Source organism: Mya arenaria, chromosome 17, assembly GCF_026914265.1.
Source record: "Mya arenaria isolate MELC-2E11 chromosome 17, ASM2691426v1".
Classification (NCBI taxonomy): domain Eukaryota; kingdom Metazoa; phylum Mollusca; class Bivalvia; order Myida; family Myidae; genus Mya; species Mya arenaria.
The window spans coordinates 35,167,192-35,185,513 of record NC_069138.1 but is presented as its reverse complement, the minus strand read 5'-3'; the positions used below and the strand labels follow the sequence as shown (position 1 = coordinate 35,185,513).

Here is an 18,322-nt window from a genome sequence, read left to right as displayed (position 1 = left end):
ACGATAGGAAAATACAATAAATCATATATCATTTCCTTTAATGAACATACACGTTTTGTTTAAGGAAAATCATTTTTTACAAACAACTTCAGCAATAATTCCATTCAAGATGCACAGCCTATCACTTAAGTTGACGTATCCTCATGTTTTTAAAGTTACAATCAGAGGCGTAGCCAGACTTTACCGAATATTACGCACTAAATGGGGAGGGTTTGGGATGGGGAATATCCCTGTAGCCGGTTGGGGGATCGGGGGGTCTACCCAGTGGAAAACAATGGAAAATGGAACGAACATGTTAAGATCTGAGGTGTATTTGGAGGGATTAATAGGTTCGAGGTCGCCGACTTTGTAGTTACCAAGTTATTGATTTCGGCTCAAAGGGAAGCAACGTTTTCTTTGGCTGCTCTTCCTTTTATTCTTATCCCAATTTTTAGCTTAGCCCTCGACCTTTCATTTTTCAAATTAATGTAACGCACATGCGTAAGTGCGTAATGCTGGTTACGCCCCTGACAATGCATACCCCTTTCAATCGCTTCTAAAGATTTTCAGTGCTTTGATTATATATCATACGTTATGCAAGTTTTATGAACATACACGTTTCAATTGTTTAAGGAAAATGATTTAATCTTTACGAATAACTTTAGCAAAAATTCCTATCAAAATGCAGAGCTTATCAGATGGTCGTTTTCCCGCGGTGAGGGCAAACATGTGGTCAGTTAATGTATGTAGAAACTATTTTTAGAAAATCAGTCAGTTAATGTAGTTGGAATTATTTCTAGATTATCGGAATTTGTCTGTTCTAAGAATGGGAATATGATTGTGCCTTTTCAATTATTATTGATAAATAGATGTTATTTATGTTTTATGTAAGTATCTGCGTAGAAATAATACTAGTGCTGTTATGAATGCTTCGCACTCTTTGGGTGTTTTACAGGTTAAATCCGAACTACTTTGCTTCATCAAAAGTATGCATAACTCACTGTCGCATCAGGGCATGTGTGTTAGAATAAATTGAGAGGCTAATGTCCAAAACTATGCCAAGAATACACCGAAACGAAGCTTTTGCGCAAAAAATGTTAACATCTTATTAGAAAAGTATACGCCTAAAAATTATAGAATGAATAGTATTTTGTTATTGTATAGCAGGCAAATCACAGTATTTGAAGCATTAGCAATGCGAAACCTGAGATACAACTATTTTGACTTTCAGACAATCATTTTTGTTTCTTATCTCATAAAAGTTATATTAGAAATACATGTACACCCTTATAAATAAGCCTGCTTCATGGTCACACCAGGTTATAATAACAAACCCTGCAGGCGATGGTACACTTGCGGTCGGTAATAATTTCTAAAGCATCTTGGGCTGAACTCAGAGTGAATATCAGTATGTTACCTTCCTACCAGAGCATCTATTATTTTGACCCACACTAATCTGATAAATATAACGATATATAAATATAGTTATATTCTGCTAAAATAAAACGCCGGAATACAGAAATACAGCGCGGAAATAGCCGAACAAGCAAGAACTCATACTCGGATATGGAACGCCGGCACTGTCTTTCGTAGTCCAAAAACTTTATTATTGTGTTTGTTTCTTATTACATTAATCTATTTTTATGGTTTCGACGTCATTCTGCTACTAAACATAGAGCGCATTGAGACAAAAAAAATGGGTTAACACGACATGAATAGAAGTAGTTCTTTGGAGTTTGCAGTCTTAAGACTACATGCGCGCATGCGCAGATAGTCTAAAAATATGCCAACACCAGAAAGCATGTTTGATACTTTGACGGTGGTTGACATACATTGGAACAGGTGGGTAGTGTTAAAGGTACTCTTTAAAACCGTGTTCCATATACACATAAATGTATCTTCTCAACGTACTTGAAAAAAATTTTTTTGTTGATAAATTTTTTTTTTTTGTTCTTTAGACTGAAATAGATGCAGCATTTACTTTTTTGTGAAGACAGATTGCAATTTAAATTGGCTTAATGTGTTCTTGATGTTTTTAAACTGTTTTAGTTATTGTTTAGTAGTTCATGACATTGATAAGCTTTTATTTCACAAAAATGGGTTTGACACATCCTGTTATGTTTGGCACATTCTACTACGTTTGGCCTATTCTACTACAGGCACATTCTACGACTTTTGGCACATTCTACTACATTTGGTACATTCTACTACGTTTGGCACATTCCACTTCTGGCAAATTTTACTACGGTTGGCACATTCTACTACGTTCGTCACATTCTACTACTGACACATTCTACTACGGTTGGCACATTTTACTACGGTTGGCACATTCTACTACGGTTGGCACATTTTACTACGTTTGGCACATTCTACTACGGTTGGCACATTTTACTACGGTTGGCACATTCTACTACGGTTGGCACATTCTACTACGGTTGGCACATTCTACTACGGTTGGCACATTCTACTACGGTTGGCACATTCTACTACGGTTGGCACATTTTACTACGGTTGGCACATTCTACTACGGTTGGCACATTTTACTACGTTTGACACATTCTACTACGGTTGGCACATTTTACTACGTTTGACACATTCTACTACGGTTGGCACATTTTACTACGTTTGGCACATTCTACTACGGTTGGCACATTCTATTTCGTTTGGAACATTCTACTACGTTTGACACATTTTACTACGATTGGCAAATTTTACTACGTTTGACTCCTTCTACTACTGGCACATTCTACTAATGGCACGTTCTACTAAGTTTGCCACTTTCAACTACGTTTGGCACTTTCAACTACGTTTGGCACATTCTACTACGTTGGCACATTCTCTGTACATTCACTGTATCGCCATCACTCTGAATCTCTCTATTTCGTGATAATGATTGGCATTGTTGTCTCTTAGTTATTTCGTTAAACGTGTATCAATTGCTTTTAATCGCTCCACTATAGTGGACTGTTTGTCATTTAAACAATTGTTCTTTCTAAGAGAAAGATGAGTTTTAGGCAACCTGTGAAAAATAATAATAATAAAAGTCAATGAACTAACAACCTTCAGATTTTTTATATAAAAAGGGAGGGTAGATGTAGCCTTAACAATTTTTACTTCATAGGTAAGTTTTTAACTTAATTTCTGCAAAATGTACATATTTTTTAGCTCTGCAATAACTATAATATTATAATTCTGCAACCAACCAAATTCTAAAACATAAACTTCTTTGCGTATCTGCTTCAGTTCAGATATAAATATATCAGCATCTCTTAAACTTTGGAAGGAATATCATAAAATCTTAATGACTGTAATATCCTCTAAAACTTTTGTCCATTATTTACAGTAAGGTAATCTTTTTAAAATCTCTATACAGAATTTTATAAACTGGTCATCACCACATTGTTAAAAGTTTCAACCAATACTTAATCAGGACAGAACAGAACACAAGTTTATTTCCACACATAACATCACACATATATACATCAATAAAGTAGACTGTGATAGCCCATGATAATTTTTCATTATCAAACCTTTGCTTAGCAGTTTACTATATATGACTAGAAACAAATAGGTAACATATTATGTAGAAGCGAAAATTTAAACTCAATCTCAGACAAAATATTACGTACGAATCATTTTACAACTATCTAACTGTTGGTACTTAATCATTTAATAAATCATGTTTGTAAAGTAATAAAATCCATTCTCTAAGCAAATGCTTTATACTCGAAAGTAGAATGATTCTTTAACAAACCCATATTTTCTGTATTCAACAATTCTATACAAATCTTAATGAGTACGATCAAATCGGGGAGTATATTTAGATCTTATACTTGTATAGAGGCTGCATTCGATCAAAACATGAACTTCTTCTTCTTCTAAAACATTACAATGTGGGCAAATTCTGTGTTCCAAAACTGTATTATTCCACCCAGCAACTTCTATATTTAGTGACGATAATCTCAACGGGCTAAAAGCAATTCTGAATTTCTGTACATAAACACACTTACGGAAGGGTTTGGATTTAAAATTAAAAATGTTCATATAAAATAACGCCATTGAAGAATCGGGCAATTTTTTGTTTGATTTTTTTAACCTAAACGTCTTGTATTCTTTACTTCTTACATGACATTACACTTGAGAAACCACTAACTCCTCAAATAAAAGATCGGTGTTCAATCGATTGTGTTCTTATATAAGCAAAGCTATTGAAATAAGAAATTCGCTTACAAATACTATCCTTAAATTACGCTTGTTTGTCTTAAAATGTTGTTTTTTTTTGTATTATTTGTATTTATTTACCAACCTTTTGTGTTATAATTATGTGTATGGATGAGAAACAATATGTTTAAATCCAAAAAAATCATCTTTCTGTTCTGTTCTGTTCTTTAGATGAACTCTTATTATCTTAATGCCAGCTTGTAAACCCAAAACTTCACAGCAATACTTTAACAAGTATACATTAGCTTTTCAAACGAAGACAAGAAATGACCTACCATCTCATCCCGTTTACAAGGTTTCAAAAGTGTAGCAAATGAATGACACATTAGTAGACACTTTTCCTAAGTAATTTTGTTTTCACAATGGCTTACACTTGCCCTGGATACAAATCTTACATTTCCCCTTAGAATTCAACACTTTCTTTTAAAATCATTACATTTATTTTATTTACATCAACACTACGTTTCCATTCATTACAGTGATCAACAAACAGCAAAAACAAACTATTTGTGAACTCACTTTTAGATTCTGATAGAATAACTATATCATCAACACACACTAAGAGAAACATTTTCAGTACATCTAATTAAACACCCTCAAAGATATTAAGCATAAAATATCCTTCTATATCATTTCAGTATATACCAAACAAGAAAGGTGACAAAAACTGACTCTGTCTAAGACCAAGTATACTTAGGACGTCATTTATTTCTTACCCCTGATATAACACAATCATACATTTATTTAACCAGATGTAATATTTTTCCTCTTTTAAAAGTTTATATACTCGTATATATAAAATATGTTATCTCTAACGACGTAATCAAATGCTTTGGTAAAGTCAAATAAAGTTGCAAACTGTTTTTTTCCATATAGTTTAACAAAATGATCTATTATACTATGTAACCATAACATATTATTTACAATTCCGATCAGCTTTCCCATTTTTCAATCTTATTAAACAATGCAATTCCACCATAAGTTTTAACATTCTCCTCATCAACTTTTCAGGGAGGTATTTCATATCAAATATTTTGTTAAGAAGAGTATATGAACAAGACTAAAACACTTCATGCTCTATACCGTATTTCCATTAAGGTATTACCTATGTTATACAACTCGGGTAACATAAAACGTTTTACAAGCATAAACAATGTCATCATAAGATAAGGGATATTGTTTGCCAAGCATTTTGCTAAAAAGTGTGGATGAGCCTTTTGGGTAAGAGAATGCAAAGCCTGGGTCCATATATTGGCTTAGAATTATTGAATCATTGTATACGGTTGAACATGTGTTAAGAAGCAACTATGGAAAACACCCATATTGGCTGCTTAAGGCAGGTGACCACATCCTATAGGTGTGGATATCTAAAAAATAAATGCGTTGTTCAGCACTCCTTTTCGTAAAAACATATTACGACAATTGGAGTGTATCTTACAAATGGTCATATGAAGGAATAAAAATCCTAATTAAATATCTTTTTGTATAGCATTACCAAATTCAGTATTAATTAGTTTAAATGCTTTGTTTAATTTTAGGTCGTATTGATATAAGAGAATTTTTATACTCCATGTAAAATTAACGTTTAAAACAATTTCTTATAAGAAATCAATTTGTGAGTACATTTCACAAATAATTTGCACAAGTACCTTTCGATCATCACACTAATTGAAATCTTTGCGCAAGATAGTAGTTACTACTTTTATATTTATATGGAGTTACATCCATCTAACGCTTAGCTGTCGACTGCGTCCCCATCTCGATTTCAATGTAATACGATTGTGTAAACAATGCTCAATCGAACTGTTGAAAAACACATTGTTTTATTGAATTATGTCAAAGTTATAAACAGGCATATCGAACGTCACGCCTAAAATACCAAAATAAATTATGCATAAGAAAGGCTTAGGAGGAAGATGATAAAACACCCTGCAAGCACGGCCCAAACTATGAATTGTGTTTGTTGGTCGAGACTGTTCCAATTTCTACAGCCGTATATCCAAGCATCATCCAATATTTTTTCAACTCTCATTTGAATAAACTCTTTGGGCAACAGTGCTTTTGGTTTCACGCTTGATCGGGCAACTGTCGGTCTTTGTTGCATCATGGTTTTCAAAAACGTAAGAGCCACGATGTCAATCTGAGGACTTTGCTCCGTATTTTTGTCATGGTAACTGGTCCATCGGAAGAGGTTGTCGTTAAGGGCTCCTTCGATGGTAAGTATTTCAGCAAGCTCGCGTTCTCTCTCTTCACGCGACACACCTGACTGTTTAACCGACGCAGTTGAATCAAGTTTTGTTTCTTGATCTGTGACATCCATTTTTGTCAAAACGACAAAAAGATCACAGTGGTCTGAAAATGAAATTAAATCATCAGACATGTCATATGGCAATTAATCATAGGTTTGATAATAGAGAAACTGTAACATTTATAATGACGATTTAAGACATTAGTTAAGACACATTTTAGGCTTTTGGGACATGGAATAAATCTACCTACACTTCAGTTGTCCATCTGCAGTATGTTGTTGGATGGCACGTTGTATACCCTCAATAAGCGCTTTAGGCAACGAGCAGGATTGAGCGTCTATCACGAAGACTATTTTGGTCACTTTCATGGCAGGGTCGCTTGCGTTGAACTTCCGAGACAGTTTTCCAACGCCGAATTCTCTCTGATATTCCTCGAGAAATTTGCTTGAAGTGCCGGTCGGAATGTATCCTGAAAGTGATTTTGTTAGGTTAAGTATGAAAGGAAATATTCCCCTGCAGACTTTCAGCTGAAATAGCCACGTTATAAGTTGCTGAATTTAAGGTATCCGATGTAAATTTAAGCTTGGTTTCATCGAGTTATTGGCGATAATGCTAAAATTGGATGTCTGAGGACCCAATATGCTTTTGGTATCCTTTTTGATAACTCAAATGTGAAACATACATTGTAGAAAACGTTATTGTAGTTTATATTATTGTTCATCATTTCAACTGAAATCGGAAGAAAAATGAACTATTTTGGCACTCCTCAGGGCCAAAAAGAATGTGAATGATATCGTTATAGTATTCTTTTTCAAAATAGCATGGGGTAGCCAGACATCAAAATCACACAAGTGTATACACAGTACAAGATACATTTACCTTATTACTAATCAAAACACTCTATAATCGATTAAAGATCATTAACAGAAAACATACCCACGTTTGACAAATGGAAATAACTCAATACACCTCTTAAGCGGTTTCATAGAAATTTAAATATATGTTATATATACTATAACCACAAAACACAGACCAAAAAATTAAGGAAAGAGACATCTTATAACGCAAATAAAGGTAGGCGTTGAAAACAGTACCTCCAAGAATAAGCTCTAAAATTTCAAGATATTCTTTTTGACAGATGGAATTGCCGGCAAAGTCGATAAGCGTTGGTAGCATGTCAGTTAATCCTTTCAAATCGTGGTCATCTTTAAAGTCGTCTGCGTTGACCCCGCACTGGTTAAACCTGTAGACATACACAATTTATGTGACACAGTCTGTGAACACAACGCCTAGGTGAAAAAGACGTAATGCAAAAAAAAAACACATGCTCGTTCAGCACGCTTATTGTAAATCGTGACAATCGTTTTATATTTTAGTATCAATGAATTGAGTGTCAGTAAGTATGAAACCAATGTCGCGTTTCTCTCTGAACGTCATTTTCGCATGTCGCCTTGTTTTCGAAGATTGCGTATCATACATATGATACATTCATTTTGATTTAATAGTCTTTATTCCCACCAGTATATGATGGTTATAAAACAATGAACACAAAAAAACAAGAAAAAAGAAAAGAAAATACAAACAAACATTAACTAATTAATGCACTCTAAGGAATGTATTGCATGGTATACCTTCCTTTCATGGACCTTTAAGTACAGAAAGAGAATTTAATTCGAACACGATTCGATTTAAGAACGTGCAAAACACACGAGGAGGATGTTTGAAAACTGTAGAGATACCAATCATAGGAGGATGTGTCAAAACTATGGAGATCTTGCAAAACACATAGGAGGATGTTTTAAAACTATGGAGAACTTGCAAAACATTGGAGGATGTTTTAAAACTATGGAGAACGTGCACAGCATTGGAGGATGTTTCAAGACTATGGAGAACTTGCAAAACATGGGAGGATGTTTCAAACGTATGGAGGACTTGCAAAACATAAGAGGATATTTCAAAACTCTGCAGAACGTGCCAAACACACAGGAGAATGTTGCAATAATAACGAGAACAAACACATGTGATTGTTTCAAAAGTATGGAGAATGTGCAAAACACACAAGAGTATGTTTTAAAACTATGGGGAGCGTGCCAAACACACAGGATAATATTTCAGAACTATAGAAAAGATGTTGAACAAAGGAGGATGCACCAAAATATGAAAATCGTGTTAAATTTAGGAGGATTCAGCAACATATGGAACACGTCTTAGATATAGGACGATTCACCAAAGTATAGAGAACGTGTTAAATATGGGAGAATACTCCAACATATGGAGAACGTGCTTGATGCAGGAGGATACAAAACGGAGAACGTGATAAAGATAGGAGGATGCACCAACATATGAAGAACGTGTTATACATAGGAGGATGCACCAACATATGGAGAACGTGCTAAACATAGGAGGATGCACCAACATATGGGGAACGTGCTTAGATAGAGGATGCACCAACATATGGAGAACGTGCTATACAAATGAGGATGCACCAACATATGAAGAACGTGCTTAACATAGGAGGATGCACCAACATATGGAGAACGAGCTAAACATAGGAGGATGCACCAACATATGGAGAACGTGCTAAACATAGGAGGATGCACCAACATATGGAGAACGTGATAAACATAGGAGGATGCACCAACATATGGAAAACGTGCTAAACATAGGAGGATGCACCAACATATGGAGAACGTGCTAAACATAGGAGGATGCACCAACATATGGAGAACGGGCTATACATAGGAAGATGCACCAACATATGGAGAACGTGCTAAACATAGGAGGATGCACCAACATATGGAGAACGTGCTATACATAGGAGGATGCACCAACATAGGAGGATGCACCAACATATGGAGAACGTGCTATACATAGGAGGTTGCACCAACATATGGAGAACGTGCTAAACATAGGAGGATGCAGCAACATATGGAGAACGTGCTATACATAGGAGGATGCACCGACATATGGAGAACGTGCTAAACATAGGAGGATGCACCAACATATAAAGAACGTGCTTAACATAGGAGGATGCACCAACATATGGAGAACGTGCTATACATAGGAGGATGCACCAACATATTGAGAACGTGCTCAACATAGGAGGATGCACCAACATATAGAGAACGTGCTAAACACAGGAGGATGCACCAACATATAGAGAACGTGCTAAACACAGGAGGATGCACCAACATAAATGAGAATGTGCTTAACATAGGAGGATGCACCAACATATAGAGAACGTGCTAAACATAGGAGGATGCACCAACATATATTTAACGTGATCTACATAGGTGGATGCATCAGCATATAGAGAAGGTGCTCAATGTAGGAGGATGCATCAACATATGGAGAACGTGCTAAACATAGGAGGATGCACCAACATATATATAACGTGATCTACATAGGTGGATGCATCAGCATATAGAGAAGGTGCTCAATGTAGGAGGATGCATCAACATATGGCGAACGTGCTAAACATAGGAGGATGCACCAACATATATATAACGTGATCTACATAGGAGGATGCATCAACATATAGAGAACGTGCTCAACATAGGAGGATGCACCAACATATATATATAACGTGATCTACATAGGTGAATGCATCAACATATAGAGAACGTGCTCAACATAGGAGGATGCACCAACATATATATAACGTGATCTACATAGGAGGATGCATCAACATATAGAGAACGTGCTCAATGTAGGAGGATGCATCAACATATGGAGAACGTGCTTAACATAGGAGGATGTACCAACATATGGAGAACGTGCTATACATAGGAGGATGCATCAACATATAGAGAACGTGCTCAATGTAGGAGGATGCATCAACATATGGAGAACGTGCTAAACGTAGGAGGATGCACCAACTCAAAAGAACGTGCTAAAGATAGGAGGATGCACCAACAAATAGAGAACGTGCTAAACATAGGAGGATGCACCAACATAATGGAGAATGTGCTAAACATAGGAGGATGCACAAACATAATGGAGAACGTGCTAAGCAAAGAAGGATGCACCAACATATGGAGAATGTGCTAAACATAGGAGGATGCATCAACATATAGAGAACGTGCTAAACATAGGAGGATGCAGCAACATATAGAGAACGTGCTAAACATAGGAGGATGCAGCAACATATAGTGAACGTGCTAAACATAGGAGGATGCAGCAACATATAGAGAACGTGCTAAACATAGGAGGATGCAGCAACATATAGAGAACGTTCTAAACATAGGAGGATGCAGCAACATATAGAGAACGTGCTAAACATAGGAGGATGCACCAACAAATAGAGAACGTACTAATGATAGGAGGATGCACCAACAAATGGAGAACGTGCTTAACATAGGAGGATGCACCAACATATGGAGAACGTGCTCAACATAGGAGGTTGCACCAACAAATGGAGAACGCGCTAAACATAGGAGGATGCACCAACATATGGTGAACTTGCTAACATAGGAGGATGCATCAACGTATGGAGAACGTGCTAAACATAGGAGGTTGCACCAACAAATGGAGAACGTGCTTAACATAGGAAGTTGCACCAACATATGGAGAACGTGCTAAACATAGGAGGATGCAGCAACATATAGTGAACGTGCTAAACATAGGAGGATGCAGCAACATATAGAGAACGTGCTAAACATGGGAGGATGCAGCAACATATAGAGAACGTGCTAAACATAGAAGGATGCAGCAACATATAGTGAACGTGCTAAACATAGGAGGATGCAGCAACATATAGAGAACGTGCTAAACATAGGAGGATGCAGCAACATAAAGAGAACGTGCTAAACATAGGAGGATGCAGCAACATATAGAGAACGTTCTTAACATAGAAGGATGCAGCAACATATAGAGAACGTGCTTAACATAGGAGGATGCACCAACAAATAGAGAACGTACTTATGATAGGAGGATGCACCAACAAATGGAGAACGTGCTTAACATAGGAGGATGCACCAACATATAGAGAACGTGCTAAACATAGGAGGATGCAGCAACATATAGAGAACGTTCTTAACATAGAAGGATGCAGCAACATATAGAGAACGTGCTAAACATAGGAGGATGCAGCAACATATAGAGAACGTGCTTAACATAGGAGGATGCAGCAACATATAGAGAACGTTCTTAACATAGAAGGATGCAGCAACATATAGAGAACGTGCTAAACATAGGAGGATGCAACAACAAATAGAGAACGTACTTATGATAGGAGGATGCACCAACAAATGGAGAACGTGCTTAACATAGGAGGATGCACCAACATATAGAGAACGTGCTAAACATAGGAGGATGCAGCAACATATAGAGAACGTTCTTAACATAGACGGATGCAGCAACATATAGTGAACGTGCTAAACATAGGAGGATGCAGCAATATATAGAGAACGTGCTAAACATAGGAGAATGCAGCAACATATAGAGAACGTTCTTAACATAGAAGGATGCAGCAACATATAGAGAACGTGCTAAACATAGGAGGATGCACCAACAAATAGAGAACGTACTTATGATAGGAGAATGCACCAACAAATGGAGAACGTGCTTAACATAGGAGGATGCACCAACATATGGAGAACGTGCTAAACATAGGAGGTTGCACCAACATATGGAGAACGCGCTAAACATAGGAGGATGCACCAAAATATGGTGAACTTGCTAACATAGGAGGATGCATCAACGTATGGAGAACGTGCTAAACATAGGAGGTTGCACCAACAAATGGAGAACGTGCTAAACATAGGAGGTTGCACCAACATATGGAGAACGTGCTAAACATAGGAGGATGCATCAACGTATGGAGAACGTGCTTAACATAGGTGGTTGCACCAACAAATGAATAACGTGCTAAACATAGGAGGATGTACCAACATATGGAGAACGTGCTTAACATAGGAGGATGCATCAACATATGATAAACTTGCTAACATAGAAGGATGCACCAACTCAAGAGAACGTGCTAAACATAGGAGGATGCACCAACAAATAGAGAACGTGCTAAACATAGAAGGATGCACCAACATAATGGAGAATGTGCTAAACATAGGAGGATGCACCAACATAATTGAGAATGTGCTAAACATAGGAGGATGCACCAACATAATGGAGAACGTGCTAAGCAAAGAAGGATGCACCAACATATGGAGGATGTGCTAAGCAAAGAAGGATGCACCGACATAATGGAGAACGTGTTAAGCAAAGAAGGATGTATCAACATATGGAGAATGTGCTAAACATAGGAGGATGCACCAACAGATGGAAAACGTGCTAAACATAGGAGGATGCAGCAACATATAGAGAACGTGCTAAACATAGGAGGATGCACCAACATATAGAGAACGTGCTAATAATAGGAGGATGCACCAACAAATGGAGAACGTGCTTAACATAGGAGGATGCACCAACATATGGAGAACGTGCTTAACATAGGAAGTTGCACCAACAAATGGAGAACGTGCTAAACATAGGAGGATGCACCAACATATGGAGAACGTACTTAACATAGGAGTATGCACCAACATATGGTGAACGTACTTAACATAGGAGGATGCAGCAACATATAGAGAACGTGCTAAACATAGGAGGATGCAGCAACATATAGTGAACGTGCTAAACATAGGAGGATGCAGCAACATATAGAGAACGTGCTAAACATAGGAGGATGCAGCAACATATAGAGAACGTGCTAAACATAGGAGGATGCAGCAACATATAGAGAACGTGCTAAACATAGGAGGATGCACCAACAAATAGAGAACGTACTAATGATAGGAGGATGCACCAACAAATGGAGAACGTGCTTAACATAGGAGGATGCACCAACATATGGAGAACGTGCTCAACATAGGAGGTTGCACCAACAAATGGAGAACGCGCTAAACATAGGAGGATGCACCAACATATGGTGAACTTGCTAACATAGGAGGATGCATCAACGTATGGAGAACGTGCTAAACATAGGAGGTTGCACCAACAAATGGAGAACGTGCTTAACATAGGAAGTTGCACCAACATATGGAGAACGTGCTAAACATAGGAGGATGCACCAACATATAGTGAACGTGCTAAGCATAGGAGGATGCAGCAAAATATAGAGAACGTGCTAAACATGGGAGGATGCAGCAACATATAGAGAACGTGCTAAACATAGAAGGATGCAGCAACATATAGTGAACGTGCTAAACATAGGAGGATGCAGCAACATATAGAGAACGTGCTAAACATAGGAGGATGCAGCAACATATAGAGAACGTGCTAAACATAGGAGGATGCAGCAACATATAGAGAACGTTCTTAACATAGAAGGATGCAGCAACATATAGAGAACGTGCTTAACATAGGAGGATGCACCAACAAATAGAGAACGTACTTATGATAGGAGGATGCACCAACAAATGGAGAACGTGCTTAACATAGGAGGATGCACCAACATATAGAGAACGTGCTAAACATAGGAGGATGCAGCAACATATAGAGAACGTTCTTAACATAGAAGGATGCAGCAACATATAGAGAACGTGCTAAACATAGGAGGATGCAGCAACATATAGAGAACGTGCTTAACATAGGAGGATGCAGCAACATATAGAGAACGTTCTTAACATAGAAGGATGCAGCAACATATAGAGAACGTGCTAAACATAGGAGGATGCACCAACAAATAGAGAACGTACTTATGATAGGAGGATGCACCAACAAATGGAGAACGTGCTTAACATAGGAGGATGCACCAACATATGGAGAACGTGCTAAACATAGGAGGATGCAGCAACATATAGAGAACGTTCTTAACATAGAAGGATGCAGCAACATATAGTGAACGTGCTAAACATAGGAGGATGCAGCAACATATACAGAACGTGCTAAACATAGGAGGATGCAGCAACATAAATGAGAATGTGCTAAACATAGGAGGATGCAGCAACATATAGAGAACGTTCTTAACATAGAAGGATGCAGCAACATATAGAGAACGTGCTAAACATAGGAGGATGCAGCAACATATAGAGAACGTGCTAAACATAGGAGGATGCAGCAACATATAGAGAACGTTCTTAACATAGAAGGATGCAGCAACATATAGAGAACGTGCTAAACATAGGAGGATGCACAACAAATAGAGAACGTACTTATGATAGGAGGATGCACCAACAAATGGAGAACGTGCTTAACATAGGAGGATGCACCAACATATAGAGAACGTGCTAAACATAGGAGGATGCAGCAACATATAGAGAACGTTCTTAACATAGAAGGATGCAGCAACATATAGTGAACGTGCTAAACATAGGAGGATGCAGCAACATATAGAGAACGTGCTAAACATAGGAGGATGCAGCAACATATAGAGAACGTTCTTAACATATAAGGATGCAGCAACATATAGAGAACGTGCTAAACATAGGAGGATGCACCAACAAATAGAGAACGTACTTATGATAGGAGGATGCACCAACAAATGGAGAACGTGCTTAACATAGGAGGATGCACCAACATATGGAGAACGTGCTAAACATAGGAGGATGCACCAAAATATGGTGAACTTGCTAACATAGGAGGATGCATCAACGTATGGAGAACGTGCTAAACATAGGAGGTTGCACCAACAAATGGAGAACGTGCTAAACATAGGAGGTTGCACCAACATATGGAGAACGTGCTTAACATAGGAGGATGCATCAACGTATGGAGAACGTGCTTAACATAGGTGGTTGCACCAACAAATGAATAACGTGCTAAACATAGGAGGATGTACCAACATATGGAGAACGTGCTTAACATAGGAGGATGCATCAACATATGATAAACTTGCTAACATAGAAGGATGCACCAACTCAAGAGAACGTGCTAAACATAGGAGGATGCACCAACAAATAGAGAACGTGCTAAACATAGGAGGATGCACCAACATAATGGAGAATGTGCTAAACATAGGAGGATGCACCAACATAATTGAGAATGTGCTAAACATAGGAGGATGCACCAACATAATGGAGAACGTGCTAAGCAAAGAAGGATGCACCAACATATGGAGGATGTGCTAAGCAAAGAAGGATGCACCAACATAATGGAGAACGTGTTAAGCAAAGAAGGATGCATCAACATATGGAGAATGTGCTAAACATAGGAGGATGCACCAACAGATGGAAAACGTGCTAAACATAGGAGGATGCAGCAACATATAGAGAACGTGCTAAACATAGGAGGATGCACCAACATATAGAGAACGTGCTAATAATAGGAGGATGCACCAACAAATGGAGAACGTGCTTAACATAGGAGGATGCACCAACATATGGAGAACGTGCTTAACATAGGAAGTTGCACCAACAAATGGAGAACGTGCTAAACATAGGAGGATGCACCAACATATGGAGAACGTACTTAACATAGGAGTATGCACCAACATATGGTGAACTTGCTAAAATAGGAGGAAACATCAACGTATGGAGAACGTGCTTAACATAGGAGGTTGCACCAACGTATGGAGAACGTGCTAAACATAGGAGGTTGCACCAATGTATGGAGAACGTGCTAAACATAGGAGGATGCATCAACGTATTGAGAACGTGCTTAACATAGGAGGTTGCACCAATGTATGGAAAACGTGCTAAACATAGGAGGATGCATCAACGTATTGAGAACGTGCTTAACATAGGAGGTTGCAACAACAAATGAATAACGTGCTAAAGATAGGAGGATGCACCAACATATGGAGAACGTGCTTAACATGGGAGGATTCATCAACATATGATGAACTTGCTAACATAGGAGGATGCACCAACACATAGAGAACGTGCTAATCATAGGAGGCTGCACCAACATATGGAGAACGTGCTTAACAAAGGAGGTTGCACCAATGTATGGAGAACGTGCTAAACATAGGAGGTTACACCAATGTATGGAGAACGTGCTAAACATAGGAGGATGCAGCAACATATAGAGAACGTTCTTAACATAGAAGGATGCAGCAACATATAGAGAACGTGCTAAACATAGGAGGATGCAGCAACATATAGAGAACGTGCTAAACATAGGAGGATGCAGCAACATATAGAGAACGTTCTTAACATATAAGGATGCAGCAACATATAGAGAACGTGCTAAACATAGGAGGATGCACCAACAAATAGAGAACGTACTTATGATAGGAGGATGCACCAACAAATGGAGAACGTGCTTAACATAGGAGGATGCACCAACATATGGAGAACGTGCTAAACATAGGAGGTTGCACCAACATATTGAGAACGCGCTAAACATAGGAGGATGCACCAAAATATGGTGAACTTGCTAACATAGGAGGATGCATCAACGTATGGAGAACGTGCTAAACATAGGAGGTTGCACCAACAAATGGAGAACGTGCTAAACATAGAAGGTTGCACCAACATATGGAGAACGTGCTTAACATAGGAGGATGCATCAACGTATGGAGAACGTGCTTAACATAGGTGGTTGCACCAACAAATGAATAACGTGCTAAACATAGGAGGATGTACCAACATATGGAGAACGTGCTTAACATAGGAGGATGCATCAACATATGATAAACTTGCTAACATAGAAGGATGCACCAACTCAAGAGAACGTGCTAAACATAGGAGGATGCACCAACAAATAGAGAACGTGCTAAACATAGGAGGATGCACCAACATAATGGAGAATGTGCTAAACATAGGAGGATGCACCAACATAATTGAGAATGTGCTAAACATAGGAGGATGCACCAACATAATGGAGAACGTGCTAAGCAAAGAAGGATGCACCAACATATGGAGGATGTGCTAAGCAAAGAAGGATGCACCAACATAATGGAGAACGTGTTAAGCAAAGAAGGATGCATCAACATATGGAGAATGTGCTAAACATAGGAGGATGCACCAACAGATGGAAAACGTGCTAAACATAGGAGGATGCAGCAACATATAGAGAACGTGCTAAACATAGGAAGATGCACCAACATATAGAGAACGTGCTAATAATAGGAGGATGCACCAACAAATGGAGAACGTGCTTAACATAGGAGGATGCACCAACATATGGAGAACGTGCTTAACATAGGAAGTTGCACCAACAAATGGAGAACGTGCTAAACATAGGAGGATGCACCAACATATGGAGAACGTACTTAACATAGGAGTATGCACCAACATATGGTGAACTTGCTAAAATAGGAGGAAACATTAACCTATGGAGAACGTGCTTAACATAGGAGGTTGCACCAACGTATGGAGAACGTGCTAAACATAGGAGGTTGCACCAATGTATGGAGAACGTGCTAAACATAGGAGGATGCATCAACGTATTGAGAACGTGCTTAACATAGGAGGTTGCACCAATGTATGGAGAACGTGCTAAACATAGGAGTGATGCATCAACGTATTGAGAACGTGCTAACATAGGAGGTTGCAACAACAAATGAATAAGTGCTAAAGATAGGAGGATGCACCAACATATGGAGAACGTGCTAACATGGAGGATTCATCAACATATGATGAAATTGCTAACATAGGAGGATGCACCAACACATAGAGAACGTGCTAAGCATAGGAGGCTGCACAAATATGGAGAACGTGCTTAACAAGGAGGTTGCACCAATGTATGGAGAACGTGCTAAAACATAGGAGGTTACACCAATGTATGGAGAACGTGCTAAACATAGGAGGATGCAGTAACATATAGAGAACGTTCTTAACATAAAAGGATGCAGCAACATATAGAGAACGTGCTAAACATAGGAGGATGCAGCAACATATAGAGAACGTGCTTAACATAGGAGATGCAGCAACATATAGAGAACGTTCTTAACATAGAAGGATGCAGCAACATGTTGGTGGTAGTGGTGGTTA

The 18,322-nt window shown here is 38.3% G+C and overlaps 1 protein-coding gene across 1 annotated transcript in view; it reads right to left on the bottom strand.

Moving 5' to 3' along the window:
- Positions 1-4,573: 4,573 nt before the first annotated feature.
- LOC128223421 (uncharacterized) overlaps positions 4,574-18,322 on the bottom strand; it is a 19,357-nt gene continuing 5,608 nt past the window's right edge. The window contains exons 2-4 of the mRNA XM_052932702.1: positions 7,544-7,692; positions 6,700-6,918; positions 4,574-6,552 (exon numbers count right to left, since the gene is read on the bottom strand). Coding sequence (XP_052788662.1) covers positions 6,089-6,552; positions 6,700-6,918; positions 7,544-7,692 — 832 coding nt within the window. The 3' untranslated portion in view covers positions 4,574-6,088. The remainder of the gene's footprint in view (positions 6,553-6,699; positions 6,919-7,543; positions 7,693-18,322) is intronic.